The 24,183-nt window shown below is 34.1% G+C and overlaps 2 protein-coding genes across 2 annotated transcripts; one reads left to right on the top strand and one right to left on the bottom strand.

Moving 5' to 3' along the window:
- The first annotated feature begins 8,483 nt into the window (after window positions 1-8,483).
- Window positions 8,484-9,716, top strand: LOC122591657 (F-box/FBD/LRR-repeat protein At5g56420-like). The gene has a single exon (XM_043763912.1). The coding sequence runs from the start codon at window positions 8,484-8,486 to the stop codon at window positions 9,714-9,716; it is 1,233 nt and encodes a 410-aa protein (XP_043619847.1).
- A 3,380-nt stretch (window positions 9,717-13,096) lies between these two features.
- LOC122591192 (probable inactive receptor kinase At5g58300) lies at window positions 13,097-18,064 on the bottom strand. The gene is made up of 3 exons (XM_043763414.1): window positions 17,790-18,064; window positions 14,736-16,010; window positions 13,097-14,001 (listed from the first exon to the last, which is right to left on the bottom strand). Exons 2-3 carry the CDS (start codon window positions 15,997-15,999, stop codon window positions 13,370-13,372), a joined length of 1,896 nt encoding a protein of 631 aa, XP_043619349.1. The 5' UTR covers window positions 16,000-16,010; window positions 17,790-18,064; the 3' UTR covers window positions 13,097-13,369.
- Window positions 18,065-24,183: the final 6,119 nt, after the last annotated feature.

Raw genomic sequence — 24,183 nt, 5'->3', positions numbered from 1 at the left:
TTCTGTGTTAGCAAAACTGCTATCCAAATCAGTGTCAATCATGTTTTTCATGAAAAGACCAAGCATTTTGAGATTGACTTGTATTTTGTGAGAGAAAAAATTGACTTGGGAGTGATAGATGCTGTAAAAATCGAATCTGAGAAAAATCTGGTAGATGTTTCACTAAAGGCCTAACTTCTGCTTGTCATGATAAACACATAAAGGGAATTGGTCTTATTGATCTCTTCCACAATTAATTTATGGGAGGGTGTTGAAATATCAAATTAATTGCTCACTTAAAATGTTGTTTTGTAGGAAATGAACTTGAACTGTTGTTTAAAGAAAAAAGAGGGGCTGAAGCTCAACAAGTTGATCAAGAGTGTTAGGAGGTGCAGATTGAATGAAAATAAAGATGAAGGACCAGAAGTGAAATATTATATAAGCTGTAGTATAAATACCCCTTTAGGGCACTATAGACAACACCTCTTTGATGCAGCCTTTTTTACCGTTGATCAAACTCTAAAACTATTTCGATGTAATCATTTATGTTCTTTGTCTCTCTTTGTAACTAAACTCAGATTTAATCATGTCCAATTTATTCTCTATTTATTGCATTGAAGAGTGTCTATCTTATATATAAGAGTAAATTACACTTTTCGTCCCTAAACTTGGCTCGTTTTACACTTTTCATCTCTAAAGTTTAGAAACTACAATTTTGACCCTAAACTTGTTCAATTTTTTCAATAAACATCCTTTTGCCTTAAGGTGTTAAAATTTGGCCGTTAACCAGCCCTCGTGCCAAACACGTGAAGGCACTTCCGTCTTTTCATCTTAACAACATACTAATATACTGAGTTAGTTACAATTTTCATCCCTCACGTTATCATACCTTTCACTTTCAATCCCTTCACAACCCTTCTTCCCCATCCTACCATATAGACCACATATATATATATATATACACACACAGTTATGAAATCCAACCAAATCCAAACACAACCTTAAAATAATCAAGATCCAAACAGAGTATATATCTCTTTGTTTCTCTATCTCTCTCTCTTTCTCACACACACATACGACGACTTTATCTTCGTCTCTGTTTTAGATCCTCATCTTCACTATCAAAATCTGTTGATACGACTTCTGCTGCCTCGTTTTTGGTGCGCAAGGATTCTGCCACTGTTTGCTCCACCGCGAACTGTTCAGCCAAAAACCCTAGGTCTTGATTTGACATCTTCTGCTGCAAATCGATCCAATTACAACCTTAGATCTTCATCTTCTTATTCATTTGTTGTCGATTCATTCCAATCAGAACCCACTGAACTGATTTCATTTTTGAAATCAGATGAAATCAAGAAAACCACCACCCAGCCGCCACTTGCCGCCGTGATTCAGCCGGTTGTCGGCCATCGGGAAGTGGCCATAGCAGCGAATTCAGAAGGGGGTGGGGTTGCTGTGCTTAATTCCGATCAAAACTTGGGTTTGGTCAACCTTTGTCGGGTCTGGTCGGGGGTCTGCAGCTCCAATTGATGAATAATGTTTGTATACTTTCTTTCTTTCTTTGATTATTTTCCTTTCCAAACCCATTTCCAACGGGTCCTAATCGATGGAAAGTTTGACGAAAGGTGAAGAATATAATTTAGTGGGTATATATCTAGAAAATATCATGTGCATAATTATGCTTATATTACCGTATTTATTCATTATATACTTCTTATGTTTGTTTGTTTGGTGATCGGAGAAATCACCACGGAAATAGTTGATGGATGGCAAAAAGATTGGTATATAAATATAAAATGTTCAGTTTATTAGTGAATTGTATATGAAGATGGTTGATATTGGTGAATTATTGGATTAGATTTGGTTTAGATCTAGGTGAATTTTTTGAGAATAGGTGGTGGTGGTGGTGGTGGTGCTGCGGTGGTGGGTCACAATGGTGGTGGCTGGATGTTTGAGAGGGAAGAAGGGGTGTTTGAGAGGAAGAATGATGTCTAAAGATAAAAATGCCCTCACATGTTTGTCACATGTGAGCGTTAACGGTCAGAAATTCACGGCTTTAGGCTAACGACGATTATTGAAAAAGTTGGCCAAGTTTAAGGTCAAAATTGTAATTTTTAAACTTTAGGGATGAAAAGTGAAAAATGTGTCAACTTTAAAGAACGGAAAATGTAATTTACTCTATATATAAATCTATACTTTTCTACACCCCTTCCACCCAATGAACAAGCTCCATCGACGATGGCCATGAACACGTTGCTGCCAACGGCTTCCTTGTCGACACAGGCCACGAACTAGCCATCGACGGCCGTTGGCCAAGGCCTAACAATACATAACCTAGGTTTCCATTAAGTGGGTGTAGATATTTTTACATTAAATGATTTATGATTTATATATAATTTCATTTTTTTAATTCCTCTAACTAAATAGTAACTATCCCTCTTACATGCAGGAACTAAATAGTGATTCAGTTTCTTCATAGGGACATGCAATTAAGTTGACGTACACCCACTTGCAACTTTAGTCAAATATTAAAACAAAACAAGTACATAAACATACCTACATAAAAGCTGGCAACAATTTTAAAAATTGTCAAAATTTCAAACACTTTTTATATAACTAAATTTTCTAAACTAAAATAACAACACCAACATTATGGAAAATTGGAAATTAGAGATGTATGAATCTCAAGCTTCAATAAATCGGAAGAAACGGAAGAATTTATTGGATGATCGTAAAAACAAGGTTATTAATTGTTCTTCTCCTACACAAAACCATCCACTTACAACAACTCCTTTATCCAATATAACCAATGGTATGTTTTAATTCTACACATTCTGTTAAAATGTGTTACACCTTCTAGGATTTAAAGTTTTTGAATGTCTTTTTAACCCCACTTTTTTTTGGGAATCTAACCAGTTCAGGTGTATTGCATCTACCAGGAATAAGTACTTAATCTTCGAAAATACAATGAAAGCTCTCGACAATGGTAAGCTATTTTGTTGCAAATTAAATGTCCATTGAAAATGTCATGCATCAGTATTTGAATTTTAGTTGTAACTATTTTATAGGTTCAGGAATCACTTCAACTTTTGACATTGGTAGTTCCAGCCATAGCAACGTGACAAGTCGTTCCGTAAAAGCCATATCATTAAGTAAAAATGGATTATCAATGTGTTATTCCATAAGTAATTTGCAATCCACAATTGATCCTCTAGGTAAAGTTAATATAGGAACATTACTTCATTATGTGTACACATGAATTGCTATTTGTGATTTACTTGACATTTTTTATTATATATTTGACATGAAAGGAACTTCAACATCAAAAAGAACCAAATCTGTTGTACCTAAATCATGTAATTACACCGGAAAGCAGAATTGTCACAAATCATATAAACGACCCTAGGGAGTTATAAGAAAAGTAGAGAACAGTCTTAAACATAAAGCTCAAATTTTGAATAATATTCAGATTCCAAGAATAGATTTGGAGATTAATGATGATATGGTGGATGATTCATATGTCAAAAGGAAAGGTCTTTCATTAGGTAAGTATCATTGTAGTATATCAATCAAATTAATTTTGACATTCCAATTAATTTCCCTCTAAACAATATCGGAATTTGTCATTATTTATTTCAGCTTACAAAGACATGGAGATCAAATATATGAATGCTCAAAGTGTCATGCAATGCTTTGGGAAGCAGAAATGTTAAGGGGTAATCCGAAGGGCAAAATCACTGTGTATAGCAAAGGTGGTGATGTGGAGCTACCACCAGTTGTCAAACCTCCTCCTGTGTTGTACAATTTGTTTACGAGAAAAAATCCTATTGCCAATAATTTCATGAAACATATACGAGCATATAACATGATGTTTTCATTTACATCTATGGGAGGTAAAGTAAATCAAGGTTCTTTAAACGGAAGAGGACCTTATGTCTTTAGGTTACAAGGTCAAAATTTTCACCGAATGGGTAGTCTGCTACCTGCGGAAGGTGATCAACCGAAATTCTCACAACTTTATATATTTGACTCTGAAAATGAAGAGGCTAATAAAGAAAGAGCTATCAGGTAAAAACACATTTACCATTCTTATGCCTTTAACTTATAAATTATTGCACATTAAGTTTGTTACAATAAATATTCATTTATTTACAGTTCTGGTACTAAAACTTCAAGACCTGCCAAAAATGAACTGAAACGTGATACAATCAACATACTAAAGATAATATTAGATGGTTGCAACCCACTTGTGAAATCCTTCAGGATGGTAAGAGATTGTGTTAAAGACAATGAATGGCAAGATGTAAGTCTAAAACTTATTGCCAACAGAAATAAAGATGGTCGAATTTACAACTTGCCAACAACTTCTGAAGTAGCTGGATTAATAATTGGAGACATAGATTCAGTACTTGATTCACGGGACATTATATTGAGAAAGCAGTCTGGTGGTCTTCAAAGGATACGTGAATTACATTCTTCTTATCTGGCTCTTCAATATCCACTCATCTTTCCATTTGGAGAAGATGGTTATCGGCTAGGAATCAAGCACAGAGGTATTGCACAAGATTCAAACAAACCAAGAACAAAACTTACTATGAGGGAATTCTTTTGTTACACTCACTGAAAGCTCAATTTGTTCCATAGATCCAGGCAGTGAGTTGGCAGCATTAATCAAGATCACTAAACTGATATTTTGGGATGAAGCTCCTATGATACATAAACATTGTTTTGAAGCCCTTGATCGAACAATGAGGGATATTCTAAGATCAACCCAACCCAATAGCGAAGATCAAGTTTTTGGAGGTAAAGTAGTAGTTTTTGGCGGTGACTTTCGACAAATCTTGACAGTTATACCAAAAGGAACCAGAAGTATGATTGTCAATGCAAGTCTAAATTCCTCATATATATGGCACCACTGTCAAGTTCTTAAATTGACAGTGAATATGAGTTAAAAGTTGGAACACAAAAAACCGACTTACAAGAGGTTCAAGAATTTGCTGAATGGATTTTAAAATTCGGAGATGGCATTCTTGGTGCTGACAATGATGGCGAAGCAGAAATTGAAATACCTAAGGATTTGTTAATCACTGATTCAAATGATCCCCTTCAGTCACTGATTAATTTTACATATCAAAATATGCTTAACAGTTTGCAGGATCCCATGTTTTTTCAACAACGGGCTATTCTTGCACCAACTCATGATGTTGTTGGAACCATAAATGAAAAGATATTAGATTTGATGCCAGGTGAGGAGATGACATACTTAAGTTCTGATAGCCTATGTGAATCTGAAGATGCTAATGCAATTGATGCCGCTTTGTTCTCACCAGAAGTCATAAACCAACTTAGATTAACCGGATTACCAAATCATAAGTTGGTGCTGAAAATTGGAGTCCCAATTATGTTACCGAGGAACCTCGATCAACAGAATGGTTTGTGTAATGGCACACGTCTACAAGTGGTCAGATTGGGAAAACATGTAATTGAAGCCAAAATCATAACTAGAACAAACATAGGTACTCACACTTTAATCTCAAGGTTAAAGATGACACCATCTGATAAAAAGATTCCAGTTAAGATTTGTCGAAAACAATTTCCTATTTCAGTGTGTTTTGCTATGACAATAAACAAGAGCCAAGGACAATCACTCGATTGTGTTGGTTTGTATCTGCCCCAACCAGTTTTTAGTCATGGTCAATTGTATGTTGCAGTGTCAAGAGTGAAAAGCAAAAATGGATTGAAAATTCTAATACAAGATGAAGATTTAAAAGTGAAGAACACAACAAGAAATGTTGTGTACAAAGAAGTCCTTCAATGTTTGTGAAGATCAAAATTTGGATATGAAAGATTGTAAGTTGTTAATTGATGTAAACATGTCATTGCAAAGTCGTGCATGACACCATTTGGCAACATAAATGTAGATTTGGCTGTATAACTTGGTAATGGTAATGGTAATGGCTGTATTTTGGCAACATAACTGTTACTATTTATAGTTGTTATTCCGATTTCAAAGACAATGAGAAGGACAATTTAGTTTTGTAAAGAAATGATTATCAAATTCACATGAACTGGAAAATACATAATTAGAGTACTCAAAATACAAAGATCAAATCATTACAGAATACTAACAAAAGCTTAAACAATTCATCATCCTAGACTTAATAAACACTTGAAAGTTAAGAAAACATCATTCTACAATACATGTTTAACAAACATCAAGAACTATAACTTCTCCAGATACACATTTGTCAACATTGACTGCAAACCTCATCAACTCACATGACTTTAACTTGGTTCTTTCTATAAAAGAACGCCAATCCATCACCACAAACAGGTAGCTTTCATCACCATAGAGCTGCCTATCAATACACAAATCCAACGACGCACTGAACACCATTTCACGATAATGCAGAATAACCTGTGGATAAGTGAACAACTTGTGTGTCCTAACAAAGTTTTTAGGCACAGCCTGCAAAAAGAAACCTTAATAATTTAATCCACCACCACCAAAATTTAAAATGAGACAATCACTACTATGCAAACAGGAGTGACTTTAATTATCAAAAAATGAGGGAGAAGCATATAATGTTTGTACCAGAATGGGTATTTGCACACCATGATATTGAAGCTTTTGGAAAAAATAAGGCTTTCAGTCTTCATGATTCAAATGATAAGCCCTACAATGATGGTTACTTATTTCCTTAACTAAGTGATCTTTAGACACCAAAGACAAGTGATCATCTGCACCCTCTTCAGTACCTCCATTAAGAAATCAAGTAAAATAACATAACTCATAAGTCGGTTTATGATAAGGGTAAAAAATGATAAAGAAAATGGAAAACTTACTTAAAACAAGTGCATCTACACCAATCCCATCATTATTGAATACATCAACCTTGAAACTCAGATCTTTTAACTTTGTCAACCTCATAAAGTAACTAACTTTAACATTGTTTTTACAACAAAAGTTTGTCCAAGAAAGTCCTTCAAAACCACCTGCGACTTTTTCTTCTTCACCCACACCATGAAAAAATATTTTTACATTATCTTCAAACCTTTTACCAATAACCTTGGTAAAGGTTTCATCATAATTTGAAACACTTGCATTTAAATCCCACAACAACAATGGATAAAATGCCTAGATGGAAAAAAAGATTGTTAAGTAAATACACCATACAATCACATAAAAACACAGAGATAAACAAAGACTTAATTTCAATATACCTGCTTTAAATATGTAGAATCAGTAACTTCAACAATACAACTCCAAATCCTAGAAGAATCAGGAATTTCCCGGTATTCCCGACCTTCTGGACTGAAAGTATCAACTTGAAATGTTTGCTTATGTATCCAAGTGAAACATAAGCGACAGAAATTTTGGTATGGTCGGGATTCCAAAAAGAAAGCCCACTGACCACCATGAATCTTTACACACTCATCTTCAACATATTCAAGTGAAACATAGTACCTACGCTTAAGGTAATCGACCAATTTCAATTTCTTGCAGTCTGACGGTATGAACCTTGTGAACTCTTTAGGTAAAATCTATATTAAATAGTTAAAGACAACAAAAATTATAGACAACTAAAGAATCATACAGTGTTCTTAATATTAAAATCAATCATAATTACAATATCTACTTACCAAACCTTCAACAAACTTCTTATCATAACCCAACCAAATTAGAAATTGGAAATCCAAATGCTGGTAGGTATTTAAATACATAATCATTAGGAAGACAAACTATTTATCATCAAAGCAAACTAATACATAAATCCATATGAACCTGTATCTAAATCTAAATAGTAACTAAAATTAGGGTTACAGATTTACTTGCTCCAATTCATATCAATTAGTGCAAATACAAATACTAACAAAAGAAGAATAAAATAGAAAATACTTACTTCAATTGACATCTTCAATCACAAACTAATTAGGCCAAATGTGAATCGATAGGAGTTTCAGGGGGATTGCGGGAGAGAGCGTCGGCCTTCTCTTTAAAAAAAAAAAAAAAACGAACAGTAATTTTAGTGTATGTAAAGAATAGGAGTTTTAGGGGTGTTTGTGGAATGAAAAAGAGTGGAAATGATATTAGTACCAAACACCCCATTTGTATTATACATATGGTTTATTAATTGGTTTTATATAATATATTTAACTTATAAACTAATTATTTTGTTTTCTCAATTATATTTTGGTATCAATTTACTAAAATCGATTTTTAAAAACATACCCGCGTTTTCCGCGGGATAAAACTCTAGTTTACTCTATATATAAATCTATACTTTTCTACACCCCTTCCACCCAACGAACAAGCTCCATCGACGATGGCCATGAACACGTTGCTACCAACGGCTTCCTCGTCGACACAGGCCACGAACTAGCCATCGACGGCCGTTGGCCAAGGCCTAACAATACATAACCTAGGTTTCCATTCGTTCTTTTTAAATGCATATAACAAACTAATTATAAGAAGTCGACCAAACACATACTTGCGAACATATATGGCGAATCTTGAACATATTCCAAGAGCAAACAACTCGACCAAAAGAAAACATCAAGAGCCAAATATCAATAATAATAATAAGAAAAAGAAGATCTGGCCCACACATTATGAAAAACAAGAATTAATAACGGCAGATCAATATTCTGACGAAGAAGACAGACTCACAAACTTGCCCGAACCCATGAAACTTCATATTCTTTCGTTACTTAGCCTCAAACAGGCCATTCAAACATCCGCATTATCGAAATCATGGGTTTCTTCATGGACTTCAATCCCTGTTCTCACTCTCAATTCCGGCTTTTTTTTTACCTGCAGCCTCTGTGATTTCGATAAGATTGTTACAAAGGTTTTAGCTTGTCGTGATAAATCCGTAAAGTTGAACAAGTTAACCTTCAGCCGTGGTGGAATATCTACTATCAAGATTTTGAAAACAGTATTTAGCTATGCGCTTTCGAATGGTGTCAAACAAGTGAGGGCATTGATTAAAGGTAGTAGAAACGGATCTTGGCCAGATTGCTTGCATAATACTAGCTCGGATTCGTTAACACGCTTGAAACTAATAAGCTGTAGCGAAATCAGATGCCAGTTTTTGGGACATAGATTGGCATTGTTCAAGAATCTGACTAATCTGTATCTAGAAAATGCGATTATCATGGATGATCCTGATGCATTCTCAGGGTTTCTGGCATTGGAGAAGTTAACTTTGTACCATTGTTGTTATAAAGATGATAATTTGAATATACGTGCTTCACAACTTTCGGTATTAAACATCATGTGCTTTTATAATAGCTTTGATCGTTGTGAGCTTTCAACTCCAAAACTCAGGATATTCAAGTTTCGGGCCAGGACTTTCCCAGTGTTGGTAACGCCTCCTCAAGCGCTTCCTGTTCTTGATGAGGTTGTTTTGGATTATCAGGGATCTGAAAACCGGAAGCAAAGTTTTCAAGAGATGATAACAATGTTTTCGACTTGTCATAATGCCAAATCCCTTACGATTTCCATGTATGCTGTTCTGCTTTTGTCCAGGTTTTGGAAAGAATTGGTGAAACATTGTTCACCATTCCGGGGTTTAAAGTTTTTGAAGTTGGATGAGGATGGATTCGGTAAGATACCTTCCGATGTTAAAGATTACTTGCTTCAATACTCTGTTGATGCAATAATTAGTGTGGTATATATTGAGGGCATGTTTGGCAAGAACTTTTTAAGAAATATTTTTGAGTTTAGCTTTTAACGTTAAACAATATAAGCTCTTATAGCTTTAGCTTTTATTTGAGTGGAAAAGGTTCAAGAATATAAAGCTACTTGAAGAGGCATACATCATTTGATTGTATGATTATCTTTGCTAAAATAATATTACTTATTGATTCAGATTTGTATGATTAAATGTTACATCTCCTTCAACTTCTTTTTATTTTCTTTCATTTGGTTCTGAAGATATAATTCTTATTTTACTGTAACGCTCATTGTACTAAACACGAGTTAAGAGGTACGAAGTATACACCCGTATGAGCCCAGGACAAAATTGCGGAAGTATACACTTGTATGCACTCATGCTACAATCTGTGTATCTTTTCTATCTCAAAACCGAGGGTTTTTAGGAGTCACACGCCCGTAAACATGATTAGACTAAAGATTTGAAGTCCTTACGTAAAGAAGAAGCTGACGAATTGAAGAAGAAATAATACTTCAAGAGTAACGGCACATAGGAATGTTCTTGAAGAAATCGAAGAGGTAATCGCTTGCTACTAATTTTCCTAAATACTTCCATTTTATTCATGTTAGAAAATACATGTAAAATGCCTATTAGTTGATTGCATTTTTTCATAGTCATTATTGCCACATCAAGTATCTTATGTCGTTCCTAATGACGTAAAACTATCCTCTGATATCTCCATATTTAGAAACCTGAAATGTTATATGCATTCATCTTCTTTTTATAAAGCTGCTCCAAACTAAACTTATTTTAGATATGTGGAATAATGGACGGGTTGGGTAACAGATCAAGATGGAGTTGCATCGTCTACATGTACTACATTGCCTGAAGTTGGCCTGACCCTTGAAGATTTCTGTTTGAATTATGTTAATGTGTCGAACTCATTACCTTTTTGACATATAGATTTGTTTTGGGTATGACTTATTTAGTAAATAAGTGAGTACATTAATATCGATCATGGAATGGAGCTTTGCTAATTACTATAGTAAGGTAAAAATCAAAGCTTCTTTTTTCATTGTAGTATAATAAAAGAGCCCATGTTAAAAAGAGCAACAGCATTTCAACAAGTATGTTTGTGACCATTTCTAACAAGTAACACAAGCTAAAATAAAACCATAGAAAAGTATGTTTGTGACTTTATGTATGTCCAACATGTATTATTCATGTGCTAATATCAAGACATAAATGTCGTGCAAGCAAAGCGACCGTCTCCTGTAACACCAGGTTAACCCTTAAACTTATGCAGGTGTGTTCTTCCATATTCATATGAAAATCACTACAGCAGGTTAAGTAAGTCACATTTAATTTATATTAATTAGCTGCAAATCTACCAAACCTGGTGTGTGTGTGTTGTAGTCATTTTTACACTTGAATAAAAAGACAGAAAAAGTCATCCACCATGTTATCTAAGAACTCATACATTTCTCACAAATTTTATGCATAGGCGTATGAATTAGTCTAGACCTGCCGCAACGTGTAGGGTTGATTACTAGCATATCAAAAGCTATCATTCTTCTACTAAACACCAAGCATATAATCATGGAAATGATAATACACCATTGAATATCTTAACATATTTCTATACAATCTGTTTGCATATCAAATAAGATAGTTTCTTCCATGATTACGCCTTCTCTTATCCTCATGATTATTTACAAACAAATCATAAACAAATAACGTATGTAATGCTATGTGTGAAAATATGGGTCTTCTCTTGCTCGATCCCTTGTTATTTGGAACCTCCTGCAATTCGACTCCCCACGTTTACTCGCTCCAACTAAGACCCCCAAAGCTGCTTAGCTTCAGTTAAATCCATATATAGCGAACGTTTATATACACATCAGTTATAAGTAATTTTGCTCTTATTACTACCTTATACTTCCTTGAGTAATCAACTAATAATGGTATTCAAATGAGCAAAATTGGCAGGCCTTATTGGAGGTGACCCATTAGGCAAGAACTGGGTCGTGAATTTTATCTAAACAAGGCTTAAATCAAGTGGTTAATACCCTTTGTACTTGGTCGTTGATCCTAACTCTTTGGAGGGCTAGAAGGTGGTTTTTTTTTTTTTTTTTTTTTTTTAAATTTTAGGTAGAACCTAAACGGTCTCTCTATTGTGTATACCCCAGTTTCACTTCCACTAATTTAGTGTAAATGTGTGAAGTAATTAAAAGAAATAATATTTACCTGAAAAAAACAAGTTTGACATTGCATTTATGTGCAGCGGCTTGATCAATGAGAGACTGTTGAATTCCTTCACATGAAACTTTAAGATGTAATTTACTCAACATCATCCCATTATACCAAAACTGTATCTTCCCTCCCATCTTCAAATTCAACTCTATCTCATGATGTTCAGCACTCAACTTCAATTCTTTTGCATCATCATGATTCACTGTGGACCTCCTTTCTTGCGGATGAATCTCCAAATCGTTTGTTGTCATTGTGTGCTGTTTGAATCCGTGCACATGAACTTTAGGGAGTGAGAATCCGCCAACTATTGTTTCAACGTTCATTTTCCCGTATACTAATGTAATTTTCTTGTTACTATTTGTCACATTTACTAAAAGTTTAACCTCAACCGTTAATTGTGTGTCCTTGTTTTTGTTATTTGGTTCAGTCACGTTGAGTTTGTAGACATCGAGTCTATGGACTTTAATGTCGGGTAGATTTGATCTGACAAATGCAAAAAAGACAATCCCAAAAATTAGGCCGAAAATGATGGTCGTCCAGATAAGGAACGACGCCCAAGCATAGCACTTAGTACCAAATCTAGCGGATTTATCATGACGGTGGGCACCCTCGAGGTCGGAATCCATATGAATTTATTTGGTTGAAAATGGTGAGGGAGAACTTGACTTGGAATATGATTTGCCATTGCAGTGAATTTGGTGAGAGAAGAAAATGACAACGGAAGAAGTGGAAATTGAGAAAGAAAAGGAACAAGAAATATGAGTTTGTGAGAGTGAATGTGAATGGTATTCTAAAATACAGGATGACCTTACATCTTAAATGGAAATATGGATGCTAAATATTGGTCTTCTTTTCAAAGGAAAACATGTAGGCTTCAAACTGACCCATCACATTGCATGTGTCATATATTATATACACTTTGCAGATTTGGGTCTGAAGAAGGAGTCTTTTAATTCTCTGGCATTCTTGGTCTGCTGTTGTTTGCCCATAATCTGGGTGTTTTTTTGTATTATGTGATAATAGATTTGGATATAAGCACAGGTAGTTTGAGTCGGAATACGACTTCAAGACGGTTCATCACGATCAAAGCATTATAGTGAAACTTGTAATTTTAACAGGAAATCTCCTACTGTAAACTGCTGAACCAAATAACACTACAAGGAGAAACATAACCATGCAACTACTAAAACCGAACCTAGGTAGAATGCTTCAAATCACGAACCCAATCCATTCAAACAGTAAAGAATTTTGGTAACTGAAGTAAAAAACTCCTGCAGCGGATAAACTTACAGAAAAGGCCTCTAAAACAAGTAAAACTAATCCTAAAATATGCCCAAATCAAACAAATTAAATCTTGCTCACTAGTTGCACAACTTCATGCATTTACATATCAAATGTGGGTAGGGAGGTAATTCAGACAATCAAATAAGTTTTATTCATTCTTCTTTCTTCACAAACTTACATTTTCAATCCCGAAATTAAGGGGTCTGCACATGTGAGTCTTTAGATTTGTTATCATCAGACGAAGGCCGGTTTTCAGAGTCGGACCCCCGAACCTCCTCTATCATCTTAACAACTTCATCCATTGTGGGTCTCATATCCGGGAGCCGCACCACACAAGCCATCCCAATCTGCAACATCTGAACCATTTCCTCTTCAATGTTCTGAAACTTCATGAGCTCAACATCGAAAACCTCAGCAGTCCATTCTTCTCGAACTACCGACTGAACCCATCTCGGGAGATCCACCATGTCTTCTCTTCCGGGAGATTGAATCGGTTGTTTCCCAGTTAGCATTTCAAGGAGGAGTACGCCGAAGCTGTAAACATCTGATTTGTGAGAGTGTTTTCGGGTTTCAAGAACTTCGGGAGCTCGGTATCCAACAGCGTGGCGAGAGGAAGGAGGAGGGAAGTTCATGATAGGGGCTAAGCCGATGTCTGAAATGCATCCATTCAAGTCTTGGGTGATGAGGACATTTGAGGACTTGATATTTCCGTGAGTGAATTTTGGGCCTCCAACTAAATGGATATGGGCTATTCCTCTTGCAGCTCCGAGGGCGATTTTGACTCTGGTTTCCCAGTCTAGTGCAGTTCTTTCGGAGCCCTTGTTTCCTGTGATTTCATAGAATATAGTAGGTTCAAGTAGATCTAAAGATAGTAATCCAGGCTTTAATTTCTTAGTGGTGGATAAACAAATAGAATATAATGGACTGGCTAAATGCCTAAATCTGAAACTGGTCAAATGGGCCACACCAGTCAAAGATATTCTAAAATGTACTTGAAGCTTATGGGACAATCTGTTTTGACCCATTATCGAACCCGCTTGTTTTGCCACTTCAAACTACACAGTACATGATAAACAATTGGTATGACCTGCGTATTGTCTCATACAATTATGTTTGAGAGTTATGCTTTAATAGTCAGTTAGTCACTTTATTTATCATTCTACACTATGTTTGAACCACATTTTGTCCAACCGTTCTACTTTCTAAGGCAAAAGAATTTACTTGACCAGTAAGCTTGTACTAACTTATGATATGTTATTGCTTACAAGTTACCAGAAATATTAATTTTTCACCTAATGGAAAGTCGTAAGTCAAGACAAAGAGTGACCGGAATACCAACTACCAGAATAACTTGGATCATATAATGGCCAAAAGATAACTTACTAGGCTATACAATGACAAAAACAAATGTAATATTTTGATAGAAAGCATAACTATTCATATGTGGTGCATACTTCCTTTACTTTTAATTAGGGGTATATGGCTGTCATGATTAACGATCTATAGAGATTATATGCTACAAAAACATATGGAGGCCAAACTGAAGGTGCAAGAGCATACCGTGCAGGAGTGTCAATAAGCTACCAGCCGAGATGTAATCATAGACAAGAAGCTTCTCATCCTTTGAGTAATAATAAGCCCGAAGAGGTACAACATTTTGGTGCTGCCCAACTCTCCCAATAATCTCCATTTGCTGTTCAAACTCTTTCTTCCCCACCACTACTTCTTTCAATCTTTTCACAACAACTGTTACAGACTCCTCCAGAACCGCCTTATATGCTGTCCCAAAACTACCTTTTCCAAGCACCTCAGCTGAAGCCCGCAATAAATCCTCAAGATCAAAGTTATAAGAACACCCTTCAAAGAAAACTAATTTGTTCTTTTCAGGCTCTTGCACCCCACTACCGAATTGTTCCCTGGGCTTTTCACCCCTTCCACCAGTAGAAGACTTTGCTTTCGTGACGCGACTTGGGTCACGACTCTTTTTCTTCAAACAACAGCAAAGGATAAAAATAAATATAAGTAGCAGCACAGTACCACCTCCAACCGCAATGGCAATGATGGCCCATGTTGGAAGTTTCTTATCAGAACTATGTTTTTTTGGGCTGACAGGTGGAGAAGGAGAGGGAGCAGGTACTGTTGAACAAGGATTCAAAGGCAGTCCACATGAAAAAGAGTTCCCGATAAACGATGAATTTGGGAATGTTTGGAGGGAAGGTGGAATCGAGCCATTGAGATGGTTATAACTTATGTTTAAGCGTTTTAGTCCGGAGAATGTAATGTTTGGAATAGGGCCAGAAAGGGAGTTATTTTGGAGGTTCAATCCAGATAACTGTGTTAAGTTCTGGATTGAAGCTGGAATATTTCCGGTGAAAGAATTGAATGAAAGATCCAAAACCATCAGGCGAGGAGGAAAGGAAGGCGGAATGTCAGTAGCAAAGCTATTTCTTTGAAGGAATAGATAATGGAGGGAAGGTAGAGAAAGAAGATCAGACGGTAAGCTTCCATTTAGGCGATTTGATCTAAGGCTTAAAATCTGTAATGCATCAAGTTTTCCAAGTGTGTTGGCTGGAATTGGGCCTTTCAGTCCAACAGCAGGAAGTCGAAGAGCCAAGACTCGGGTCCCATCAGAAGTACAGTTGATACCAACCCACGAAGTGCATATAGCAGTGTTGTTATTCCAGTTGAGCTTTGGACCATGGGGTACCGAATTAGCAAATGCAAGAAGAGCTTGTTTATCTGAGTTCAAGTCAGCGTATGCTAGAGGCAAAAGGAAAACTATGAAGATGATTAACTTGACCAGTTGAGCAGAGCAGAATGCCATGAGAAATTTTCCTGGTTTGGGTCAAAAACAAAACAAATTATGTGACCAAATCATTCAAGTAAATATACAAAATAATGCATAAAATAGCATCACTAAGAAGCGATTTCCTTTCATACGAGTATGAAATGCAAGTACAAGAGGTTTCACCCTTTCCTATGAGTCTTATGCAGTATAAAAATAAAAAGATGTTACATGTTTCTCATGAACTTTTGAATACAAAGAGCTGCCTAACAAAAACACCATACACACCCTTAACCTCGAGACCCAAAATTAGAAGGATCTTTTACACTGTACAAACGAAGTTTTACATCTACTGATTTGTCCAATTATGTTATATAACAAAATTGACAAAGCATGGTCTGATGAAAATAAATTACAGAGTCAAAAATCACCAGAGTGTTTTCTCAAACGACTTATTATAAAGGTCAAGGCAGCTAAAAGTGGAACACATAGCAGCCGAGAACCATCTTTACATATATGGTGGGGGACATTCTTCTATGTTGGTGTCCCTGGTTTCACTATGTAGTGCCAGAATTCCTGGTGTCTTGTAGTTAACTCATTAACAACACATAAAATATGTATAAATTGACATACAGCTTACTATACAAGGAAAGAAAACCTATTGTATTTCACTTCCCAAAGCATCTATTGTTCCATAAAGATAAAGAAGGGGTATAGAAGGTAATCTTAAGAAAAAACTAAAAAGGTAACTCAAAAAAGGAATAACACTTGATTTTGGTCCACTTATCAAACCAAACAAATAAGAATGCACAAAAGTAGTGGGGTTCAGGATTCCATGATATTCTTAACTATATAGCTTTATTTCAAAAAATAACAACGCAAGATTTATGGCAAGAAATCTGCCAATACAGATTACACAAATCAAAAAACCATATCATTAGCTGATGAAAAACTATAATTCCAGTTGCATGCTTCATTATAAAAAAATGGTTTTGCTGAACAAAGCCCTAAGGGTTGTATATAAGGTACATTAAATAGCCGTACACATAAAATTCAAGGGTGAGTTTTTGATGTGAAAGGTACAAAAAATTTATGCACGTTAAATGCAGGCTGCGTTTAGCATTTTCCGTAAAAAAATAACTTTCTTTATAGTGTCATATGGTAAGGTGTCCTGGTGGATCCAACCTAGGTAAACATCGTGGGATGAACAAAAAAAAAAAGTTAAGAAAAACGGTCACAAAAATAACATTTAGGCTGCGTACATCATAGCCATTGGCTTAACTTTTTCCGAGTGGCCTGAACCGGGCTCCCTATCCGTTGACCAATTACTTTAAATTTTCTTTTCTTTCTAAAGGTAAAAATGGCATATTCTTCTACTATTAAACTAACTTTAGATTTTGCAAAGTAGTCTCAAAATTAGTTGGATCTTGTATTCCATCCACCAAATGGTTGTAAGTTGTAACTTCAGATAAGCTAAGTTTATTAATTGCATTGTAAATTATTTATCAAATGATCTCTAACTACAATTTACCAAATTGAAAAAAAAAAAAGACTTTTTAATTAAAAATAATAGTAATAAAAATAGCTATATCCAATGGCATTTCCAGTCTGTAACTAACACTAATTTTCATTAAATTTTCTAGCCACAAACAATCAAAAGTCACAATTTTTATTCCAACCCACTTCATATTTTATAAAATTCTTTTTCTTAAAAAAAATAGACAAAAGAATGAAACATTATCCTAAAATATGTAAATTATTATAAAATGCCAACAAATAAAGATTCATAAAAGTAAATGAATATACACAAACATTAAAAGGCAATGTACCTTTGAATTTGTTATGTTCCAAGATGAGTCACTGTCGGAGCTTCATGTTTTCCGGCCAAACCATCGGAAAAATCCTCCGGCACCGGCAACAGATCTCAAATCTTGACTTCAACTAACAGGAGCAACCATTTATTCAAAAGGTTAGAGAATTTAATCTCGTAGCATTAAATAAAACATGATTATATACTCCCCACAGTTGAGCTGGATTTCAGAATTTAATATTTAGTTAGATTAGTATTTAAGTGGCAGCTTAAAAATGCAACTGCAAAAAGACCACCACACAGTGAATGTATGTGTGTGAAAGAGAGTGTGAAGTACACATGATATATTTATACTTTATATTTATTATTATAATATAATTATGATAATTCCTTTCCAGAGCGCGGGGTTTATAAATAAGAATAATAATTACACTAAAATTATTAAAGTATGGTATCCGTGTAATATGGCGGTAGTGGCGAGGACGGTTTTATTGGTGGTGGTGACGGTGTCTGGATGTGGAGACGGTGGAGAGATGGTCGCACCTCTTTAGTGGAAGAAAAAATGAGACTGAGACCACCTACTACAACTTAACCTCGTCGGAGTCTAAGACCATCCACCATCCATCTCGTCGGAGTTTACAACCAACAACCGTAACCATGACCGTACAACACGTCAATTGGTACATGAAAAAAACAAAAATGAGAGGTTCTTACATCGAATAGCCAGTTTTAAAGATCACTACACAACATAACCATTCAGCCATAGTTGGTTGCACTCCAGTGCCATAATCCCAAGGTAAAATTAACATTGTTACCGGTTACCGGTAAAACAGGTCAACCGGTACATTAAAAGAACAAAATGGAAAGTACTTACATTAGATAGCCAAGTTAAAAGGTCACTACAAGACATAACCATTGAGTCATAGTTGGTTACAATCTAGTGCCATAATCCTTTTTATAAATAGTAAAAGGAGTTTTGCCTATACAATCGAGTCCAACTCAAAAAAATATGCTAAATGTTTAGAAAGATGTAGTTTTGAGAAATATGATACACTTATCAATTTAGAAAAAACATGATTCTACATACTCATCGAACTTTGCGTTTTGTGTAAACTTACTATGGCGTTTTGACCTTTTGGCTTTGACTTGTCTTTTCTTTGTTCTTGTGGTCAAAAGTCAAAACACGTAAGCACGTTTTAGAAGAAACTAGTATTTCTACCCGGGCGTTGCCCCGGGAGAAAAACATAACTCTGGTGATAAAAGTTACAAAAACATTAAGCCAAAAAACAAAATTTGCGTGACAAAAGTTAAGAAAATGAAAGTTGTGGTTCAAAGTAAAGAAAATGAAACTTTGGTAATAAAATTTAGAAATCAAAAGTTATATCGTAAAAGAAAATGAAAGAAAACTTTCAGAGAAAAGTTTAAAAACAAAGTTATATCAAAAAAAGTACAAAAGTTAAGAAACTTTATAGCTAAAAAACAAAGTTTGTATGTTGAAAGTTTAAAAAACAAAAGTTATATATGTGACGAAAGGTAAAAGGGAAAATGTAAAAAAAAAATAAATTTGTGGAAAGTTTAAAAGTAAAAGTTATGTAGTAAAAAAAAAAGAAAATAAGGGTCGTTAAGTCCGTCACCTAACAGTCGTTAAGTCTGTTACCTAACTGTCGTTAAGTCTGTTAATTATGTTGGATGCTTTAAAGGCTTTTACCTTATGCTAAAGGGGGAGTACTTTTAGCTACAGTAACTCCCCCTCACAAACCAAAGTTGGTTTTTAATATTATACTAAAAAAGAAGAAATCATTAAAAACTTTATTTATCGAGAAATAAAAAAAGAAAGAACAATAAACAAATTGATGTTTGAATTTATCAAAGAAGAACAGTAAAATTATTTTATGTTTGAATTGTATTTTGTTTGAAGTAATGTAAATCTAATTTAGTAATGGAAAATATAAAAGAAAGAAACATACTTGATAGCTTTAGAACTTTACTGCTGTTACAAAAGTTGAAAAGGCATAGATACTTTGAGTGAAGTAGGTTACTGCTATTTCTTTGAGTAAAGTAAAGAGAAATAAGTTGAGGTAAAGAAAAGACATTAGATACTATAGAATATTAAATGTATGTAAATACTTCTATGTTCGAAAGTGATAAAAGATGCAACAAAAGCTGTACAGTAGACACAATGTACAGTGAACATAATAAGTTGTACATAGTAAATTACTTTTTAGAAGATATATAATTAATGGGAAAAATATATTGATAGATGTATAAAAAGTATTTGTTGAAGGAAAAAAATAATCTAAACGTTGTTTTTAATTCACATATAGTCATTGAATTTAAAAGACATATGATTTAATACCCAGAATTTAGATTTATCTACAATCTAATAGAAATAAAAAGTTAAAAGACCAAAACCACCTAGAATGTTAACAACGTGGATACAGCCACCAGCTTGCGCATACCGGACGATGACGAGTTCCTGCTGTTCAAGGCAACCGCGTTGTTGATGTCACTGGTTCATTACTATGTTATAACCAGACAATGTCGCCGAGTTCCATCACCACTTTTGTTTAAAAATAATTGTATTTGAACTTTTGAAATATAGATAAGGAAAAATAAGTTACATAGAATTAAAAGATAAGTGGTTGTGATAAATTAGAAGCTAATATCATATTAATTTTTCAATGACATTGAAAAGTATTATTAAAATACAGATATATTTCAAATATCAAAATATATGACCACCACCGTGTCTGTGTCACTCATCAGTGTTATACATACTCTATTTGTTTTCTTCTATTTGGTATCTTCATAAGTTTTTAAGATTTGGTACGTATGCTTGCCGTTGGATTAAATGCTTAGTTGCTTACCATGTGAAATTAATGATAATAATGTTCGTGTGTTTGACTATACTGACAGTCTTATAAATAACTGAAAATCGTATAAAGATCCTAAAATTTAATAAACAACTTAAAATATACTAAAAACTTTAAAATCCCATTAACAACTTTAAAATCGCATAATGAATCTTTAAATGATTTTATGCATCTAACTGTGATTTTTCCTATATTATTGAGATTTTTAAAATCTTGTTCGATTTTAAGCTCTATTTGTGATTTTCACTTATTATTTCGATTTTTTTTAATATTTTAAGAAAATTTAGAAAAAACTTAAATAAGTTAATATTTTTTAAAATTTTTTTGGATCTTCACACTACTTAAACAAAAATATATACTTGATGTGTTGATCGTACCTTATATATGGCATATATAAGGCTTATGCGTAGTTCAAAAATTTTGATACCTTTTTAACTTTATAAAAAGAAACTTTTAATATACTAATTACACTTTACATGTGTCTTAGGTCCACATGTTATACAAACCCGATAATTTTATAATACCAGGACAACTACAATATTGTTACGGGTGTACGTATAGAATTATATATACCCAACCTTTTTGTATGAAAATGAATGGTCCCTAGCTTTGAGAGCAACTCTCGAACTACCATCGGAATTGGCGTGATAACATGCATGAATAATTGAATACTATGCTCCAACACTTTAATCCCATGACATTTTAACTAACTTAACATTACTCTTAAGCCTTTTCGATATAAATAAATTAAATTATATACCAACTCCCTCTTTTTGGTAATGTAGTGTTATTAAAGTAATTTTCATTTGACATGTATCTGCTAAGTTTAAGAATCGTATAAATTTGATTAAAACTAGCTAGTTAGGTGTCTCTATATTACTAATTAAAATTAAAATGTCCATTTCACGAATATATAACGAGCATGGCACCCGCGCGTTGCGGCGGATACCATTGATAGGGCATTTAATGTCGTGATTACCGGAAATTGTATAAATGGGCAATCAATAAAGTACGGCCAAACAGTGCAAAAATAAATGTTATTTTAACATGTTAAACAAAAATTACTATTTGTACAAATAAATGCAGAAGCTTATCAAACCAATGTTGATGCATCAACAAACTATTAACACTAAAACCACAAAATGATGAGGAATAAATCTGAAATAGTTTTTGAAATTGAAATCTTGAAGATCTGAGGATAGATTTGAATTTGAAAGCATAAGGAATGAAATTCATTTCAATTTTAGAGAGCGAGCAGGAGGCGTGTTAAATATTTACTAGGAGATGAAAGATATTGGGTAACATTTATTATTAATGTGTAAATATCTATTGGGAGATGGGAGATTCAGATTGTTGGAGAAATTACGAGATAGAGGTTAGAGACAAAGAGAAGGAGTGAAGCAAGGGCAAAAAGGTAATATCGCATGTCCTAAATAGTGTAAACTTTCAACAAGGGGTAGGATAATTTTTAATAGGGAGTATAGATGTGTATGCCTAACGATACCAAAAATGCAAATTCAATGATCACAACTTCCGGAAGTATATATAGAGTATAATTAAATGTTGTGACAGGAATGAATGTTATGCTTTTAGCCTATATATTGTCAATTATCATGAATAACTAACTTAATTTCCATCTTCTGATCTTCATCACATGAACGGAAGTTTTTGATGTCATTCGGTATTTCAGTATATATCCCGAAAGTTTTTTGTTCTTAATACAATTGCTGTTAAGTTTTAAAAAATATATATATATAATTCATCATCACATGAACAAGCTTTTTACAAATTTTACATTACAAATAATACATAAATTAGTGTCACTGTCAGAGTGTCAATATTTAGTTGACATGAAATTCAGTCAATTATAAATTCAACTATCTTCTTTGTGTTATAATTTTACATAATTGTAATTTCTTAATATTTTATTATATTAATCGATAGTCTTGCGTGTAATGGTGATATGATAGTTATAGTTGGATCTGTTGAAAAGAGAAGTCACATTGATGTGTTAGGTGCTTTTTTCAGTTCAATAATCTTAACACTATTAAGAATAAGGAGTTTTCAAGAACCTTAAAATTTGCAATTTTTATGTCAAGTAGGATGTTACCATGAAGCCTTCAAAAGTTTACAGTAAGCGGTTTTGAAGAAAACAAGAACCCCCACTTTCTTTATTTTTATTTTACTTTGATTTGTCATTTTTATAATTTATTTACATTAAACCCCTTATAATTTTACTTGTTTCTTAACTAGTAAACAAACTTAAAAGTATAACAAACTAAATAAACTAAACAAAGTAAAATTACATTAAACAAAGTAAATAAAGTAAATAAAATACTAGTAACCATTACATAATAAACTAAAAAACTAAAAAATTAATAAACTAAAAAATTAAACAAAGTACGTAACTTACTAAACTAAAAAAACTACTTATTAAGGTTGGAACGAATCTCGTCTTTCCAAGCCTTAATCGCAAGTCAGTCGGCTTCGGGAAGGTCGGAAGTGTCGATCGCCAAAGTTGCCAAACCTTCGTTACGTTGCCTTCGTTTTTTCGCTTCAAGTTTTTCTTTTTGAATACAAAGTCGTTCTTTGTTATACTCGGCCCGTTCTTTCCCAACTTCTATCAAACCCTCCAACTTATCGGTCAAATCACTAAAATCGGTGGTATACCTTCCACCACCACCGGACGAGGACGCTTTTCCTTTCTTTTTAGTCGTGTCCCGACCCATAGGTCGTATCGTATGTACCGCACCTCCCGAGTGTCACCCTCCCCTTCAGCCTCATTCAAATCAATATGAATCCTCGCTTCCGATCCCGAACTATGAGCACCCGGGGAATCGGAAGCGAAAATCTTGGACATTTTACTCAACGCACCTTGAGTGCTAAGAGGACCCCAATCGCGAATGATATGGATCTTCGAGGTGTCCTTTAAGTACACCCATTCTTCCAAGTAATTGAATGGTGCCCCCATATCCACTTTGTATTTGGCCAAGGCATTCGATCAGATGTCGGATTCGGTAACTCCACTAACATGCCGATTAATCCAATGAGTGTAAATTGCATGAAACTTGAAAACTTGGGTACGTAATTTCCTAAACTTGGAATTGATTGAATCTTGGTTAAGGTACTCGCCTTTCTTTATGATGGTATGGAAAGTGTCTCTAATCCGAGACCAATACTTCTTCTCCCGTTGATAATTAGCTACAAAACAAATAAACGATTTTAGTTTAATAAATAAATAAACAAAACGAAAACAGTAAAAAAAAACAGATTGTTTTTTTTAAAAATAGCAGGTTTTATTGTAGAAAAAAAACGGAAAACCAGTATTTTTTTTAAAAAAATGAACAGTTTAAAAAAAAAAGAGAAAACAGTAAGGTTTTTTTTTTTTTAAAAGGGCCGATTTCAACTTACCAAAAACAAAAAACAGTAGGGTTAAAAAAAAAAGAACTGGATGTTTAAAAAAAAAAAAAAACCAACAACAACATTTTTTTTAAAAAAAAACGATAACATTACAGTTTATAAAAAAAAAAGCGAAAAACA

The sequence above is a fragment of the Erigeron canadensis genome, chromosome 3, assembly GCF_010389155.1.
Source record: "Erigeron canadensis isolate Cc75 chromosome 3, C_canadensis_v1, whole genome shotgun sequence".
NCBI classification, from domain to species: domain Eukaryota; kingdom Viridiplantae; phylum Streptophyta; class Magnoliopsida; order Asterales; family Asteraceae; genus Erigeron; species Erigeron canadensis.
This window is presented reverse-complemented; position numbering and strand designations above follow the sequence as displayed.

Bases quoted from the DNA above. Each gene is read 5' to 3' on its own strand.
- LOC122591657 (XM_043763912.1), top strand. From the start codon at position 8,484: ATGGCGAATCTTGAACATATTCCAAGAGCAAACAACTCGACCAAAAGA.
- LOC122591192 (XM_043763414.1), bottom strand. From the start codon at position 15,999: ATGGCATTCTGCTCTGCTCAACTGGTCAAGTTAATCATCTTCATAGTT. The intron at 14,002-14,735 runs GTATGCTCTTGC...ATGAAATCACAG, and splicing joins CTTATTGACACTCCTGCACG to GAAACAAGGGCTCCGAAAGA.